The following is a 14870-nucleotide window of genomic DNA, read 5'->3' as shown; positions in this document are numbered from 1 at the left end:
GGAAACCCTGTACTAAGACTATTCTGTAATACGTAGGAAGAAAATGATGCAAAGGGCAAGAAAGTTATCTCTTTAAAGACCAGATTCAAAGATAAGAGATATCCTTGGCATTTTAATCTGCTAGTCACAAACTTTAATAGCACAGTTCATGGACCTGAAAGGACACTTTGAAATACCATCCTTGATTTTTCCTGGCTATGTGCCCAGCTGTAACTTGGTTTCCGTAATGTCTGAAGCTAACAGCTTGCGATCTCAGCCACATCAACTAGAAATATGATTGTATCAATTCACCCTTCGGCTGGTGAAGATATATTGTACCTTGTCAGTTTTCAACACTGAGTGCAAAACAGAATTCAGGAAAAGTCTGAGGAATGATAATTTTGAAAAATGGCGTGACCAAGTAAACAGGAATAGAGTAAGCAAAGGTGAATTTAGACACAGAGTACACAAACAAAAATTCTGGGTTTTATTTTGCTGAGAAAACTCTAACGTCATTTAGGAAAGTGTTAGACTTAAGCACAACACAGCTATCAAAAGCAACAATACATGAAGTAAGTAGAGCTATCACTTAGGACTAAGATATACATTTAGAGCCCTTAAGGTTGAGATGGGAGAATGTAAAGCATCAGTACTTCTAAATCAGGGGATTCATGGCAATGAATGTGTTCAGTTGCCTGAAAATGAGAAAGTTACGCCTACAAATGAGTTAAAAATAACTTTAAGAGAGAAAACTTGTGGTTTAACTATATGGCAATGACTCTCCTGAAACCAAAGCACCAATAAAAACTATGCTGAAAAGAAACATTGTTGGGCACGGAGGTTTAGCTCTGTAATCTTAGTACTCTACCACTAGAGACAAGAGTATCACCAGGCTGGTGTATGGTGAAGTAAATTGGAGGCTGCTTTTATTTTATTTTTATTTTAAAATAATAAATATTATCTAAAATAATAATTATTATTATTGTTATTATTATTTGGGGAAATAATGGTAACAACTTATCCCAACATATATTAGCTTCCTTTAGTGGAAAAGAGAAACGTGGTTTGTGAGCAAATTCTACCAACAACATAGGTCAGTGTCTTTCTACCATGTCAGTAGATCCACAAGCTACATTGATTTGAGCAGCTTTTCTTACCTGAATACTCCTGGCATCACTTGGATTCATAACAATAGAAACTGCAAAATTTTTGTTCCCTTTCAATTTGATTGTTATTAACCATAACACAAGATAAAACTTAAAAGGGGTTAAAGAGACTATACAAGACAAAATCAAATAAAAGATTCATTGTACAGATTTGAGTATGTTTATCCTATATTATATGTCTAATATCCACTTATAAGTGAGTATATGCCATGTGTGTCTTTCTGCTTCTGGGATACCTCACTCAGGATGATCTTTCCTAGTTCCCACCATTTGCCTACAAATTTCATGATTTCCTTGTTTTCAATCCCTAAGTAGTATTCTATTGTGTAAATGTACCACAATTTCTGTATCCATTCCTCAGTTGAGGGACATCTAGGTTGTTTCCAGATTCTGCCTAAAATCTGTACACCTAAAAAAGCTAATCAAGAAGGAAGACTCTAGGTAAGATGCTCAATTCTCATTCAGTAAGGCAAAGAGGATGGACATCAGAAGAAGGAGAGAACAGGGAACAGGACAGGAGCCTAATACAGGGGGCCTCTGAAAACTCTATCCTGCAGGATATCAAAGCATATGCTGAGACTCATAGCCAAACTTTGGGCCAAGTGCAAGGAATCTTATGAAAGAAGGGGGAGATAGAAATACCTGCAGGGGACAGGAGCTCCACAAGGAGAGCAATAGAAAAAAAAATCTGGATAGAGGTATGTTTTCTGAGACTGAAAGCCCAACCAAGGTCCATTCATGGAGATATCCTAAAACCCCTGCACAGATGTAGCCCATGACTGTTCAGCGTCCAAGAAGGTTCCCTAGTAAGGGGAACAGGGACTGTCTCTGACATGACCTGTTTGGCTTGCTCTTTGATCACCTCTTCCTCGGGGGGGAGGGGGGAGGGTGCAGCCTAACCAGGCCACAGAGGAAGACAGTCAGCCACTCCTGATGAGGCCTGATATACTAGGATCAGATGGAAGGGGAGGAGGACCTCCCCTTTCAGTGGACTGTGGGAAGGGTATGGGTGGAGAAGAGTGAGGAAGGGTGGGAATGAGAGGGGAAGAGGAAAGGGGCTATAAGTGGGATACAAAGTAAATAAACTGTAATTAATAAAAATAAAAAATAAAAAAATGCTAAAAAGAAAAAGAAAAAAAAGAGTCATTGTAAAGAGTCAATGCAGGTAGCCAGCTTCTGTGTTAATGAAGATAACACAGAGATTAAATGAGAGTTTGGAAGTAGGAAGAAATGATGGTGGAGTTTTGTATTATTTCAAGAAGTGGAGAAGGAAGGATGAAAAGAGAAAATCACTGTCAGTTTGCCATTCCAAAACACATTGCCATGGGAAACTGAATCAGCAACAGTGTTACATAAAACCAAGTGGGTAGAAACAAGAATTTGCCTTTCTCATTGGTCTTAGACATGGGAAATACCTAGTTATAATTGCCTTCCAAGGCAGTTGCTCTACATTATTTAGATTTAAATCCCTGCTTCAACATTTACAGTCTCTGTGACCTGAGGCATGTTGTTTAACTTCTCTGTGTCTCAGCCTCTGGTGTCTAAGATGTCACAAAACTGTATACACTGCCAAAAGTAATTTTAAGAAAAGTGTGAAATAATCCATCAGAATAAATAGTACTCAGGATACACTGTAGGAACTATTATTATAATTACAGATATTATGACTTGATACTTGATTCTCATACAAGATAAAATATTTATTTGGCTGTTATCAGGTGACACAATACAAATAAACAAAATGCCTTATACTTAATGAATATTTATAGAATTTTTCTTCTAGGTTAGAAATATAATAGAGGTAAATGGTGTGTTTTCTGGCTTGGATAGGGACAGTAGGATGTGGAAAATTGGGAAGGCTTTTGGTACTATAAGTTCAGTATGCCTTTTTAGGACAAGAAAATGAAGTGGCTATCTATTGAAAAAATGTTCAAAGATCAAGATTTTAGTCCTGCCTGTGCCACTAATAAATTGTGCAAATTTGAACAACTGGTCTTCCTCTTGGGTACTTAGTTTCTCATTAAAAAATGCACTTACTCCTGATGAGACTTGATAGACTAGGATCAGAAGGAAGGAGAGGAGGACCTCCCTTATCAGTGGATTTGGGGAGAGACATGGGTGGATAAGGAGGAAAGAGGGTGAAATTGGGAGGGAGCTACAGGGGGGATACAAAGCAAATAAACTGTAATCAATAAAAAACAAACAAATAAACAAAATGTATTTCTGCCCAGAAAAGTTCTTTGGAATGTGTCCAGTAGGTCAGAGATTTCAAATTGCATATGTGTGCATTCATTACTTGTCCTTTATTTTGCCTTTCGGTTTCCATATACCTTGTAAAAAAAAATTCTGGAACCAGTGCACTAGTACCGGTCTCGGTGTTCTAGTGATAATCCTGCAATCAGGAAGCCAATGGTAGAACTGTTTTTGGTTGTTTTGGAAAATTCTAAGTTGGATACAAAGTGTAATTCAGGAACTTCTTTTGGGAACTTAACCATAAATGACCCCAAGAACAATTTATCCTATTTCCTATACTTGGGTGTTTTGGACTAATCAAGGAAATGCTAGCTAATAGCTGGAGTCCAATTTCAGTATCTTATAGATAGAAATGAAACAGATGATTTTGAACTTTCTATTTATATCAAATAATTTGATCCTAAGTCTCCAATAGGTAGCAGCTGTAGCTTCCCAATATTAGGATGCTATAGGCGAGTTGTTTGTAGATTGAATGATAAGAGAAGAGCTACACCTTTCAGTTAAATTGTGAAAAAGAACAAAAAGGTTGTCCACAAGTCTTTAGATACATAAGCTTTAATAGTCAGGAATGCAGAGTCAAAGAGAAATGTACAAAATTAAGCATACTAGTTTTTAAAAGTATAATTTAATTTTCTTCTTTTATTTTAAGGTTATAATGATTGTCTTGCCCTCCCTTCTCTTTATTACATGCAAAATCTCCCCTACACCTCTCCTTGTTTTCTTTCATTCAGCTCATGGCCTCTTTTTTCATTAATAATTGTTATACACACACATATACAGGCTCTTTCCAAAGCTAAGGAAACACAATGGAAAAGATGTAGGAGCTAGAATATGGGGATAGGCACAGTAAAATGTCTTTGGATATGACACAACCATTGGACTCACTGAAAATGTGTGTATTTGATAATACTCCCAAAGATGAGGAGATGAGCTATTCTTGAGCACAATAATTACTGGTGGTTGGGGAAGAATGGATGCATGCTTATATTTTTTTAGGTTAGTTTTGATACATAGGGGACCAGAAGCTCCTTGTTGCAATTGTCTTGGCTCCAAGGCTCATTTCCATTTCCACGGCTCAAGAGGCACAATTTTCCTGTCTCAGTAGAAAGTACACAGTGATCTTCCAAAAGTTGCATTTACCCACATGATTATTTAAAGTACGCTAAAGCCTCACTGTTACTGTCTCTCTTCTTAGAGTGGAGTTTTCATCACACTGAAAACTGGAGAAATGGTTCTTATGGGTGTGGATGCCAGATGCCTGGGTCTCTTTCTTCTTTGTACAATAACCAGTCATTCTTTGGAGATAAAAGGTAAATAAAAATGATTTTAATGAAAGGTAAAGTTAAATTGATTTTAATGAAATAGTCTTAAAGGATATAAACAGTGTTTTCAGTCTGTATCATGAAAATGTAAAACTAGTAGATACATTATTAGGAATATTGTCATGCTACAAAAATATGTGTCCTTGATAGCTACTCATATGTATAGGTAAGGGCATTAATAATTGAATTTTCTTGGATTAACTGCTAAATCATAAAATAATTTCCAGACCTCTTGTATAGCACTATTTTAAGGAAATAACTCAAGTATTTGAAAATTATATTCTTCTCTTTTCTTAATATTCTTACTTTTTATGACAACTCGATAAAACAGAAAAATGGAAGTTTGAACTAGGTATACAAAGGATCTGAGTTTTTCAGCATCTAATGAACATTGAATTTGACACAGATTTCTAACCTTAAGGATGAAAACAACAAGGTGGCCGAGTCTTTCTCAATGGGGAGCTTCTTTATAGGCACAGGAGAAGAGTACCTGGTCAAGTTTGAATATTGAAATGAACAACATTTATCAGAGAAAATTAACCAAAAGCTAACAAGAGGGTAATACTGTACTGCTACTAGACTTTTTACTTAGAACGTTTATAGGAAAGGCTTTGTTTGCTAAACGCTATAGATATTTCTGAACTTCAGTGAGCTATATATTTAATTAATTTCATGGACTACTCTCAAGACATGCCTTTTTTCCAAATTCTTAAGGTGTTGAGGCATAGTAAATTACATTTTTTTCTCCTTTTCTTTTTTTGCATCTATCACAATGTTCTATGCTGATCATAACATGACAGCAAATTATTATCAACTGGTTCTTGCTACTAGAGACATTTATTTAGCTATCTTTTTTAACATATGACACAAATTCTGATGGATACATCCACCACGAATACTCTATGACAACTGTATATCTGTGCAGCCGTAGTTCTTAGAGAGGCAAAAATCACATTGTGCTCACGTGGTTTCTTTTAAAACGACAGCTACTCAGAAAAATTGTGGACTACAACAGAGTTATTCATATGACAGAAATGTCTCCATTTTCTAACATAGCATTTGTAGATTATTTCAGCATATCCACAAAGTTATAAAACCACTACTGCCATCAAATTCCAGAATATTTTCAGTCTCAGAAGGAGAAGCCCCATGCTTCTGGTCACCACTAATCTACTGTCTTCACCTATGGAATTTGGTACAAATCAAATCATTAGATATGTGCTTCTCTTTACTTAGCATAATATTTCAAGGCTTTTCCAATTATAATCTCTTTTCAGTCCTTTATTCTCTTTTTTTTTAGTTAAATAATATACCACTGTATAGATGTGTGCTAGAATTTTTATTCAGTAATCAGGTGATGGGCATTTGAAAATTATTTACATTCAACAATCTGTGTCATAAATTACAGGGAAAATATAAACATTTTAAAATTTCATTTCAGTTAATCCTCCCCAGGATTTTGAAATACTGGATCCTGGATTACTGGGTTATCTCTATTTGCAATGGAAACCTCCTGTGATAATAGAAAATTTTAAGGAATGCCCACTAGAATATGAGTTAAAATACCGAAATGTTGGTAATGACAGCTGGAAGGTAAGTGAAGTATGGCTTGCAACATCAGAGCAATCTGATCATTAGGTGTTTTCTAGTAACTCCTGACTCCAGTATTTACTACTTTGTGTGCCTTAACAGTTTTAATTACTCTATGAAAAGCTGTCATGTGAATATCTATGTTCTGTTTTCATCTTGTTCAATATAAAGAACACCATTGAAAGAATAAGAAAAAAATTAGAAATAGAATATGAATGACAAATCAATGACTATGCAACACAATATTGTTTGTGAAAATTATCGATTTAACTCCCAGTTTTTAAGAGCTCATGCTTCCATCACAGATTCTTTTCCATTACTAAGTGTTTCCTCTTTTGTTTGTCTTGAATGACCATTTCGAATGATACCTTATACAGAGGTGATCTCTGACAGAAACCTATCTGGAATACTATTGTAAATAATCATCTTAGATTTTAATAATTGTTTAGTTTGTTCATGTAAATCATTATTCCATGTATTTCTAAATTGGACTCATTTGTCTTTTTACCAATCAGACCATCATTACTAGGAATCTCATTTACAAAGATGGGTTTGATCTTAACAAAGGCATTGAAGGAAAGATACGTACACGTATGTCAGAGCAGTGTGCAAATGGATCAGAAGTTCAAAGTGCATGGACAGAAACTTCCTATTGGATATTAAATGAAGGTTAAAACAACGTTTTATTTTCACATTTGATATATTCAGAAATACCTTTGTAAAGAATAAGGTTCTTAACTCTTATACAGATGATTATTTGCCTAGTAAATCTTGTGATGATTAGACATAAATTAAAATATTTTTTAGTATGAGTGACTTGGCTTTTTAAACTCATTAAATAAAAAAAACATTTTTTTTACTAAGTCTACCTCTAATTGGTAGAGTTGTCAGTATATGGATATATATTAGTAATCATGAATGGATATTTGCTCAGTTATTGAGGGTATCTTGGCATAATTAATTTAATAATTTGACAAAAACTAGTGTCAGTAAATAAGCCCTCAAAGCTTTTTAGGCTTGCATATTCTTTTTACAGTGAAGTGATTTTTGATAGATTTCTTTTGTAATGTTTCTCATTACCCTTATTGCTAACTAAAGTAGGAAGGCCAAAGAAAATAAAATTGCATAGTGATCGGATACATGATTTGTCGCTGTGTTTCTCAGGTATTCATTGTTCACTCATTTCCTAGGAAGCATGGAAACTAAAATTCAGGACATGAACTGTATATATTATAACTGGCAGTATTTGGTCTGCTCTTGGAAGCCTGGCAAGACAGTACATCCTGATACCACTTATACTATGTTTTTCTGGTAAGTATTTTTATACTTAGAATCCCACATTGGGTAAACATATCTCAAGGTTAGCCCACAGTACAAGCAATTATATCTCTACTGAATTACAATCACTATCTTTACCAGAGATGTATTTATGATGACAATTATTCATAATTATGTGGGAATTTCAGGCTGAAGTTACTGCAAGGTGTCTAGTGACTATACCATATTACTTCTTAAAATATTCATTTGTTTATTCATTCTTTTATGTTTTATTTATTACAGTTTATTCACTTTGTATCCCAGCTGTAGTCCATCTCTCTTATTCAGTCACAGTCCTACCCTTCCTCCCATGTCTATCCTAGAGTCCACTGATAGAGAAGGACCTCCTCCAATTCCATCTGACCCTAGCCTATCAGGTTTCATCAGGAAGGGCTACTTTGTTTTCCTCTATGGCATGATAAGGCTGCCTCCCTCTAAGGGGGATGTGATCAAGGCAAGAGCCACTGAGTTCATGTCAGAGACAGCACCAGCTCCCCTTAGGAGAGAACCCACTTACAGACTGAGCTGCCATGGGCTCCATCTGTTGCAGGGGTTGTAGGTTATCTCCATGCATGGTCCTTGGTTGGAGTATCCGTCTCAGAAAAGACCCCTGGCCCAGATTTTTTTGGTTCTATTGGTCACCTAGTGGAGCTCTTGTCCCTTCCAGGTCTTTCTATTTCCTCCTTATTTCATAAGATTCTCTGCACTCTGCCCAAAGTTTGCCTGAGTCTCGGCATCTTCTTTGAAATCCTGCTGGGTAGAGTCTTTCAGAGGCCCTCTGTGGTAGGCTTCTATCCTGTTCCCTGTTTTCTCCTTCTTCTGATGTCTTTTCCTTTTTATTTCCTTTCTGAATGAGGATTTAGCATCTTCTCCTGGGTTTTCCTCCTTGCTTAGTTTCTTTGGGTGTACAGATTTTAGTATGTTTATCCTACATAATATGGCTAATATCCACTTATATAAGTGAGTATATACTATGTGTGTCTTTCCACTTCTGGGTTACTTCACTCAGGATGATTTTTCATAGTTCCATTCATTTTCTTGAAATTTCATGATTTCCTTGTTTTTATTTGCTGAGTAATATTCCACTGTGTAAATATAACACAATTTCTGTATCCATAACTACTTTGAGGAACATCTGGGTTGTTTTAAGATTCTGACTATTACAAATAAAGCTGCTACGAACATGGTTGAGCAAATGTCCTTGTACAGTTCAGCATATTTTGGATACATGCCTAGGAGTGGTATATCTGGATCTTGAGGTAGCACTATTCCTAATTGTCTGAGAAAGTGCCAAATTGATTTCCAAAGTGACTGTAAAGTTTACATTCTAACAGCAATGGAGGAGGGTTCTCCTTTCTCCACATCCTCTCCAGTATGTGTTGTCACCTGAGTTTTTTAATTTAACTATTTGGATGGGTATAAGGTGAAATCTTAGGGTCGTTTTGATTTGCATATCCCTGATGAATAAGGACCTTGAGCATTTCATTAAGTGTTTCTGTGTTATTCGATATCCCTCTATTGAGTATTCTCTGTTTAGCTCTGTACCCGATTTTTAAACTGAGTTCCTTGATTTGTAGCTATTTAACTTCTTGTTTTCTTTATGAATTCTGGATTTTATTTCACTGTCAGATATGGGGTTGGTGAAGATCCTGTCCCAATCTGTAGGCTGTCGTTTTGTCTTGATGATATTGTCCTTTGCTTCACAAAAGCCTTTCAGCTTCATAAAGTCACATTATTGAATGTTGCTCTTAGAGCCTGTGCTGTTGGCATTCTATTCAGGAATGTGTCTCCTGTGTCAATGAGTTCAAGGCTCTTCTCCAATTTTTATTTCTAATAGGTTTTTTGTTTCTGGTTTTATGTTGAGGTCTTTGATCCACTTGGACTTTACTTTTGTGCAGGGTGATAAATATGGATCTATTTGCATTTTTCTACATGTAGACATCCAGTTAGACCAGCACCATTTGTTGAACATGCGGTCTTTTTTCCATTGTATGGTTTTAGCTTCTTTGTAAGAAATCAAGTATCCATAAATGTGTGAGTTTATTTCTGGGTCTTCTTTTTGATTCCACTAATTCACCAGTCTGTTTCTATGCCAGTACTAATGCAGTTTTTATTACTATGGTTCTGTAGTACAGCTTGAGACCAGGGGCTATCTGTTATTATACAGGATTGCTTTAGCAATTCTGGGTTTTTGTTTTTCCACGTGAAATTGAGAATTGTTCCTTCAAGTTCCGTAAAGAATTGTGTTGCTATTTTGAGGGAATTGCATTGAATCTGTAGACTGTTTTTGGGAGGATGGTCATTTCCATTATGTTAATCCTGCCAAGCCATGAGTGTGGGAGATCTTTTCATTTTCTGATATCTTCTTCAAATTCTTTCTTCAGTGACTTGATGTTGGGTTTTTTGTTTTGTTTTGTTTTGTTTTGTTTGTTTCAAACAGGTCTTTTACTTGGCTGGTTATAGTCACATCACGGTACTTTATGGTTTTTGTGGCTATTTGTGAAGGGTGTAGTTTCCCTCATTTCTTTGTCAGCCCTTTTGTCTTTTGTATACAGGATGGCTTCTGATTTTTCTTAGTTAATTTTGTATCCAGCCACTTTGCTGAAGGCATTTATCAGTTGGAGGAGTTCTCTGGTTGATTTTTTTAGAATACTAATATATAATATCACATTATCCTTAAATAGTGATACTTTGAATTCTTCCTTTCCAAATTATATCCCCTTGATCTCCTTTAGTTGTCTTATTTCTCTAGCTAGGACTTCAAGAACCTTGTTGAAGAGATATGGAGAGATAGTGCATAGCCTTGCCTTGTCTCTGATTTCAGTGGGGTTGATTTAAGTTTCTCTCCATTTAGTTTGATGTTAGCTATAGGCTTCCTGTATATTATTTTTACTATGTTTAGGTATGTCCCTTGTATCCCTGAACTTTCCAAGACTTTAAACATGAATGGGTGTTAGATTTTGTCAAATGCTTTTTCAGCAGCTAAGGAGATGATCATGTGTGGTTTTTTTCCCTTCTGTTTGTATATATGGTGGATTACATTGATGGATTTCCCTGTATCAAACCACAACTGTATGCCTGGGATGAGGCCTACTTTTATGTGTTCTTAGATTTGGTTTGCAAGTATTTTATTGATTATTTTTGCATCAATGTTCATAAGAGAGATAAGTCTGAAGTTCTCCTCTTTTGTTGGGTCTTTCTGTGGTTTAGATATCAATGCGACTTCATAGAATGAGTTTCCTAATGTTCCTTCTGTTTCTGTTTTGTGGAATAGTTTGAATAGTATTGGAGTTCGCTCTCCTTTGAAGGTCTGGTAGAATTCTGCACTGAAACCATTTGGCCCTGGGCTTTTTTTGGAGTGGAGAATTTGGATGACTGCTTCTGTTTCCTTGGGGGTTATAGGACTATTCAATCTATTTACCTGATCTTGATTTAATTTTAGTAAGTGAAATCTATCAAGAAAATTGTCAATTCATTTAGGTTTTCAAATTTTGTGGTATACAGACTTTTGTAGTAAGATCTAATTATTGTTTAAATTTCATCATTGTCTGCCATTATGTTCCCCCTTTCATTTCTGATTTTGCTGGTATGGCTAGTTTCTCTCTGCCTTTTAGTTAGTTTGGCTAAGGGTTTGTCTATCTTGATTTTCTCAAAAAAGCAGCTCTTGGTTTCATGGATTCTTTGAATTGTTTTCTATGTTTCTAATTCATTGAGTCTGATTACTTCCAATTTTCTACTCCTCTTGGTTTTGTCTGCTTCCTCCCCTTCAAGGCTTTTAGGTTTGCCATTAAGTTGTTTGTATGAGATGTTTCAAACTTCTTTCTGAAGGCACTTAGTGCTATGAACTTTCCTCTTAACACTGTTTTCATTGTGTCCCATATGTTTGGGTACATTGTGTCTTCATTTTCTTTGAATTTTAGGAATTCTCTAATTGCTTGTCTTATTTCTTCCCTGACCAAGCTATCATTGAGTAAAGAGTTGTTTAATTTCCATATATATGTAGGTTTTTGTTATATCTGTTGTTGTTGAGGTCTAGTTTAGGTTATGGTGGTTTAATAGGATACAAGGGATTGTTTTGCTCTTCTATCTGTTAAGGCATGTTTTGTGCCCGACTATATGGTCAATTTTGGAGAAGGTTCCCTGATGTTCGGAGATGAATGTATACTCTTTTGAGTTTGTGTGGTAAGTTCTCTAGATATCTTTTGGTCCATTTGATTCAACACATGTGTAATTGTCATTATTTCCCTATTTTGTTTCTGTCTAGATGATTTGTCCCATAGTGAGAGAGGAGTGTTGAAGTCTCCCACTATTAAGGTGTTGGAATAGATGAGTGATTTAAGCTTTTATAATGTTTCATTAACAAATGCAGGGTTTGTTATATTTGGGGCATAGATGTTGAAGATTGTGTTGTCCTCCTGGTGTATTTTTCCTTTGATGAGAATGATGTATCCCTCCTCCTCTTTTTTGATTAATTTTGATTGAAATTCTATTTTAGTAGATATTAGGATGGGTACTCCAGCTTCTTTTCTCAGTCCCTTTTCTTATAAAGCCATTTTCCAGCCCTTTACTCTGAGATAGTATTTATCTTTGTTTCAGAGGTGTGTTTCTTGGATGCAGCAGAATGTTGGATCCTGTTTCTGCAACCATCCTGTTTTTCTGTGTCTTTCTATTTGACAGTTGATTCCGTTGATGTTGATAGATAATAGTGACAAATGAATGTTACTTCTTTTTATTGTACAGTTGGTTGTGATAGTGTGATTCTGTGCTTGTCTTTTTATTTTTTTATTGTGACTAACTATATCCTGCGTTTTGTTGGGTGTAGTTGATTTTGTTAGATTGGAGTTTTCTTTCTAGGATCTTTTGTTGGGCTGGGTTGCTGTTTAGGTATGGTTTACATTTAGTTTAGTCATGGAATATTATGTTTTCTCCATCTACATTAATTGAAATATTTGGTGGGTAAATTAGTCTGGATTGGCATCTGTGGTCTCTTAGTGTATGCATAATATAGGCCTTTTGGCTTTCATAATCTTTGTTAAGAAATTTGTTGTGATCCTGATAGGTCTATCTTCATGTTACTTGGCCTTTTTCCTTGCTGCTTTCAATATTTTTCTTTGTTCTGTAGGTTTACTGTTTTGACTATCATGTGACGTGAGGAATTTCTTTTCTGGTCTTGTCTATTCGGCATTCTGAAAACTTCTTGTATGTTTAAGGAATCGCTTTCTTTAAGTTGAAAAAATATTCTTCTATGATTTTCTTGAAAATATTTTCTTGACCTTGTAGTCTGGAATCCTCTAATTCATCTTTTCCTATTGTTCTCAGGTTTTGTCTTTTTATGGTGTCCTTGATTTCTTGGATGTTTTGTATCAGTACTTTTTCTGATTTTATTTCTTTTTTGAGAGATGTATTGATTTCTTCATTTGTGTCTTCAGTGCCTGTGATTCTCTCCTCATAGTCTGAATTCTGTTGGTGATGCTAAAGTCTGTGGTTTCTGATCTCTTTGCTAGGTTTCCATCTCCAGGAATTTCTCTCTGTGTGGTGTCTTCATTGATTCTAATTCCATTTTCATGTTTTGTACCATTTCCTTCATCTCTTTTTATTTGGATTCCTGACTGTCCATGATGGCCTCTATTTTTTTGTTGTTGTTGTTGTTGTTTCCTAACTATATGCCTGGATATGTGCCTGTATGTATGTTCCTCTATAAGTGTCTCTATTTGTTTGGCTGTATTTGCCTGTATTTCTTTGAGAGCTTTGTTTGTTTCCTCTTTATGTGCCTCTAAGAACTGGATAAGCATATATTTGAAATCATTCTCCTGTGTTTCCAATGAATTAAAATATCCATTGATTTTTAGAGTTGCTGGTGATGCCATGACATCCTGATTTTTGTTGGATGTGTTCTTATGTCATCCACTAGCCATCTGCTTATCTGTAACATTCACTCTTTGTTTTTGATGCTTGTACTGCAGACTGGGTTGGTCTGTCTACAGAGCTTGGAGTATTCTTCAGGAATATGACAGAAATCCACCAGTTTGAGTGTGGATGTTGGTGTTTCAGCTGTAGCTAAGGGAGGAAGGTCTCATTTGCTCAAGTGTGGGAGTGTGCTTGGAAGTATGCCTTGGAAGACTGCATGCTAGTTAGTGTAGATACCTGGATGGTAGAGTATAAGAGAAGGTTGTGGTGCTGGCAGGGTTTGAGGGCTCAGTGTACAAGTGTCCAGGTGTCCTAAATGCCTCAGTGGCCAAGAGGCCTTTTGTACTCTCCCCCAGGCCCTCAGATCTGTATGGGTTGCACCATCTTGGCTCCAGGAAGTGTTTGCCTGGACTTCACCTGGAGACCCACAGAACAGAGGCTTCAATGTTGAGAACACTGCCCCAGGGAATCCTATGTTGCCCACAGTGGGCATGTGGGTGAGAGAGATCCAGTGTGTGGCTTCTAGAGTAGAGGGACACTGGTTCTTGGGCTCTACATGCACTCACTCAATGCACTCACTTGCAGGCCTATTAGCAAAGCATGGGCTCCCCACAGTTTTCTACTCCCAGATTTGGGCCTGCAAGGGCAAATGAAAGTGTAAGAGATCCATCAGTGGTATCTGTTGTTTGGTTTCTGGGCAGAGAGGCCTGTATATGGGTCAACCTCTGCTGTGTTACTCATTGAGGTGGGAGGCTATTGAGTGGGGCAGTCGCTGCTGCTGCCAGAGCAAAGGAAAGTACGGGGTTTCAAATATTCGCTCTTCTCAGACCCTGGAGATATTGACATGTGACCTGGATCTAAACTGTCCCAGTTCATAGATTGTCCCCTCTAGCCCAAGAAGCCTCAATATCAATGTTCTGTCTTCAGCCACTCCTCCACTCACCAGTTTTGGAGTTTTAGATCATCTGCCCCTCAGATATGGTGCGAACTGGTTGGTGTCATCTTGGAGCCTCCTACTGACTATTTCTTTACAGGATGAAATATTATGTACTACAGATAGTTTGGTTTATGATATTAAGGTTTGAGTATACTTTATACACTTTTAAAAAGCAGTCATCTGTTAAACTGAATCTTCTTGTTTATTTATTAACTATTTCTGAAGGTTTAAAACATAGAACTTTTTAAAATTTTTATTTTTTATGTATATTTAATGCATTCTGGTCACATTCATCCAGCCCTCCTTTACTTATCTTCCCTCGCCCCCATAAGCCTCTTCCTACAATCTTGTTTTTGTATTGTTTTAATTCTCATGTTTTGGTCAACTGAGTTTAACTAG

The 14870-nt window shown here is 36.3% G+C and overlaps 1 protein-coding gene across 1 annotated transcript in view; it reads left to right on the top strand.

Moving 5' to 3' along the window:
* Il13ra2 (interleukin 13 receptor subunit alpha 2) overlaps positions 1-14870 on the top strand; it is a 50588-nt gene that overhangs the window by 21836 nt on the left and 13882 nt on the right. Inside the window, exons 2-5 of the mRNA XM_060374546.1 lie at positions 4594-4708; positions 6162-6313; positions 6826-6979; positions 7501-7621. Of these exons, the coding sequence (XP_060230529.1) occupies positions 4627-4708; positions 6162-6313; positions 6826-6979; positions 7501-7621 (509 nt within the window). The 5' untranslated portion in view covers positions 4594-4626. The remainder of the gene's footprint in view (positions 1-4593; positions 4709-6161; positions 6314-6825; positions 6980-7500; positions 7622-14870) is intronic.

Source organism: Meriones unguiculatus, chromosome X (genome assembly GCF_030254825.1).
Source record: "Meriones unguiculatus strain TT.TT164.6M chromosome X, Bangor_MerUng_6.1, whole genome shotgun sequence".
Taxonomy (NCBI): domain Eukaryota; kingdom Metazoa; phylum Chordata; class Mammalia; order Rodentia; family Muridae; genus Meriones; species Meriones unguiculatus.
Note: the sequence above shows the minus strand (reverse complement) of the source record. Positions and strands in the feature narration are given on the sequence as shown.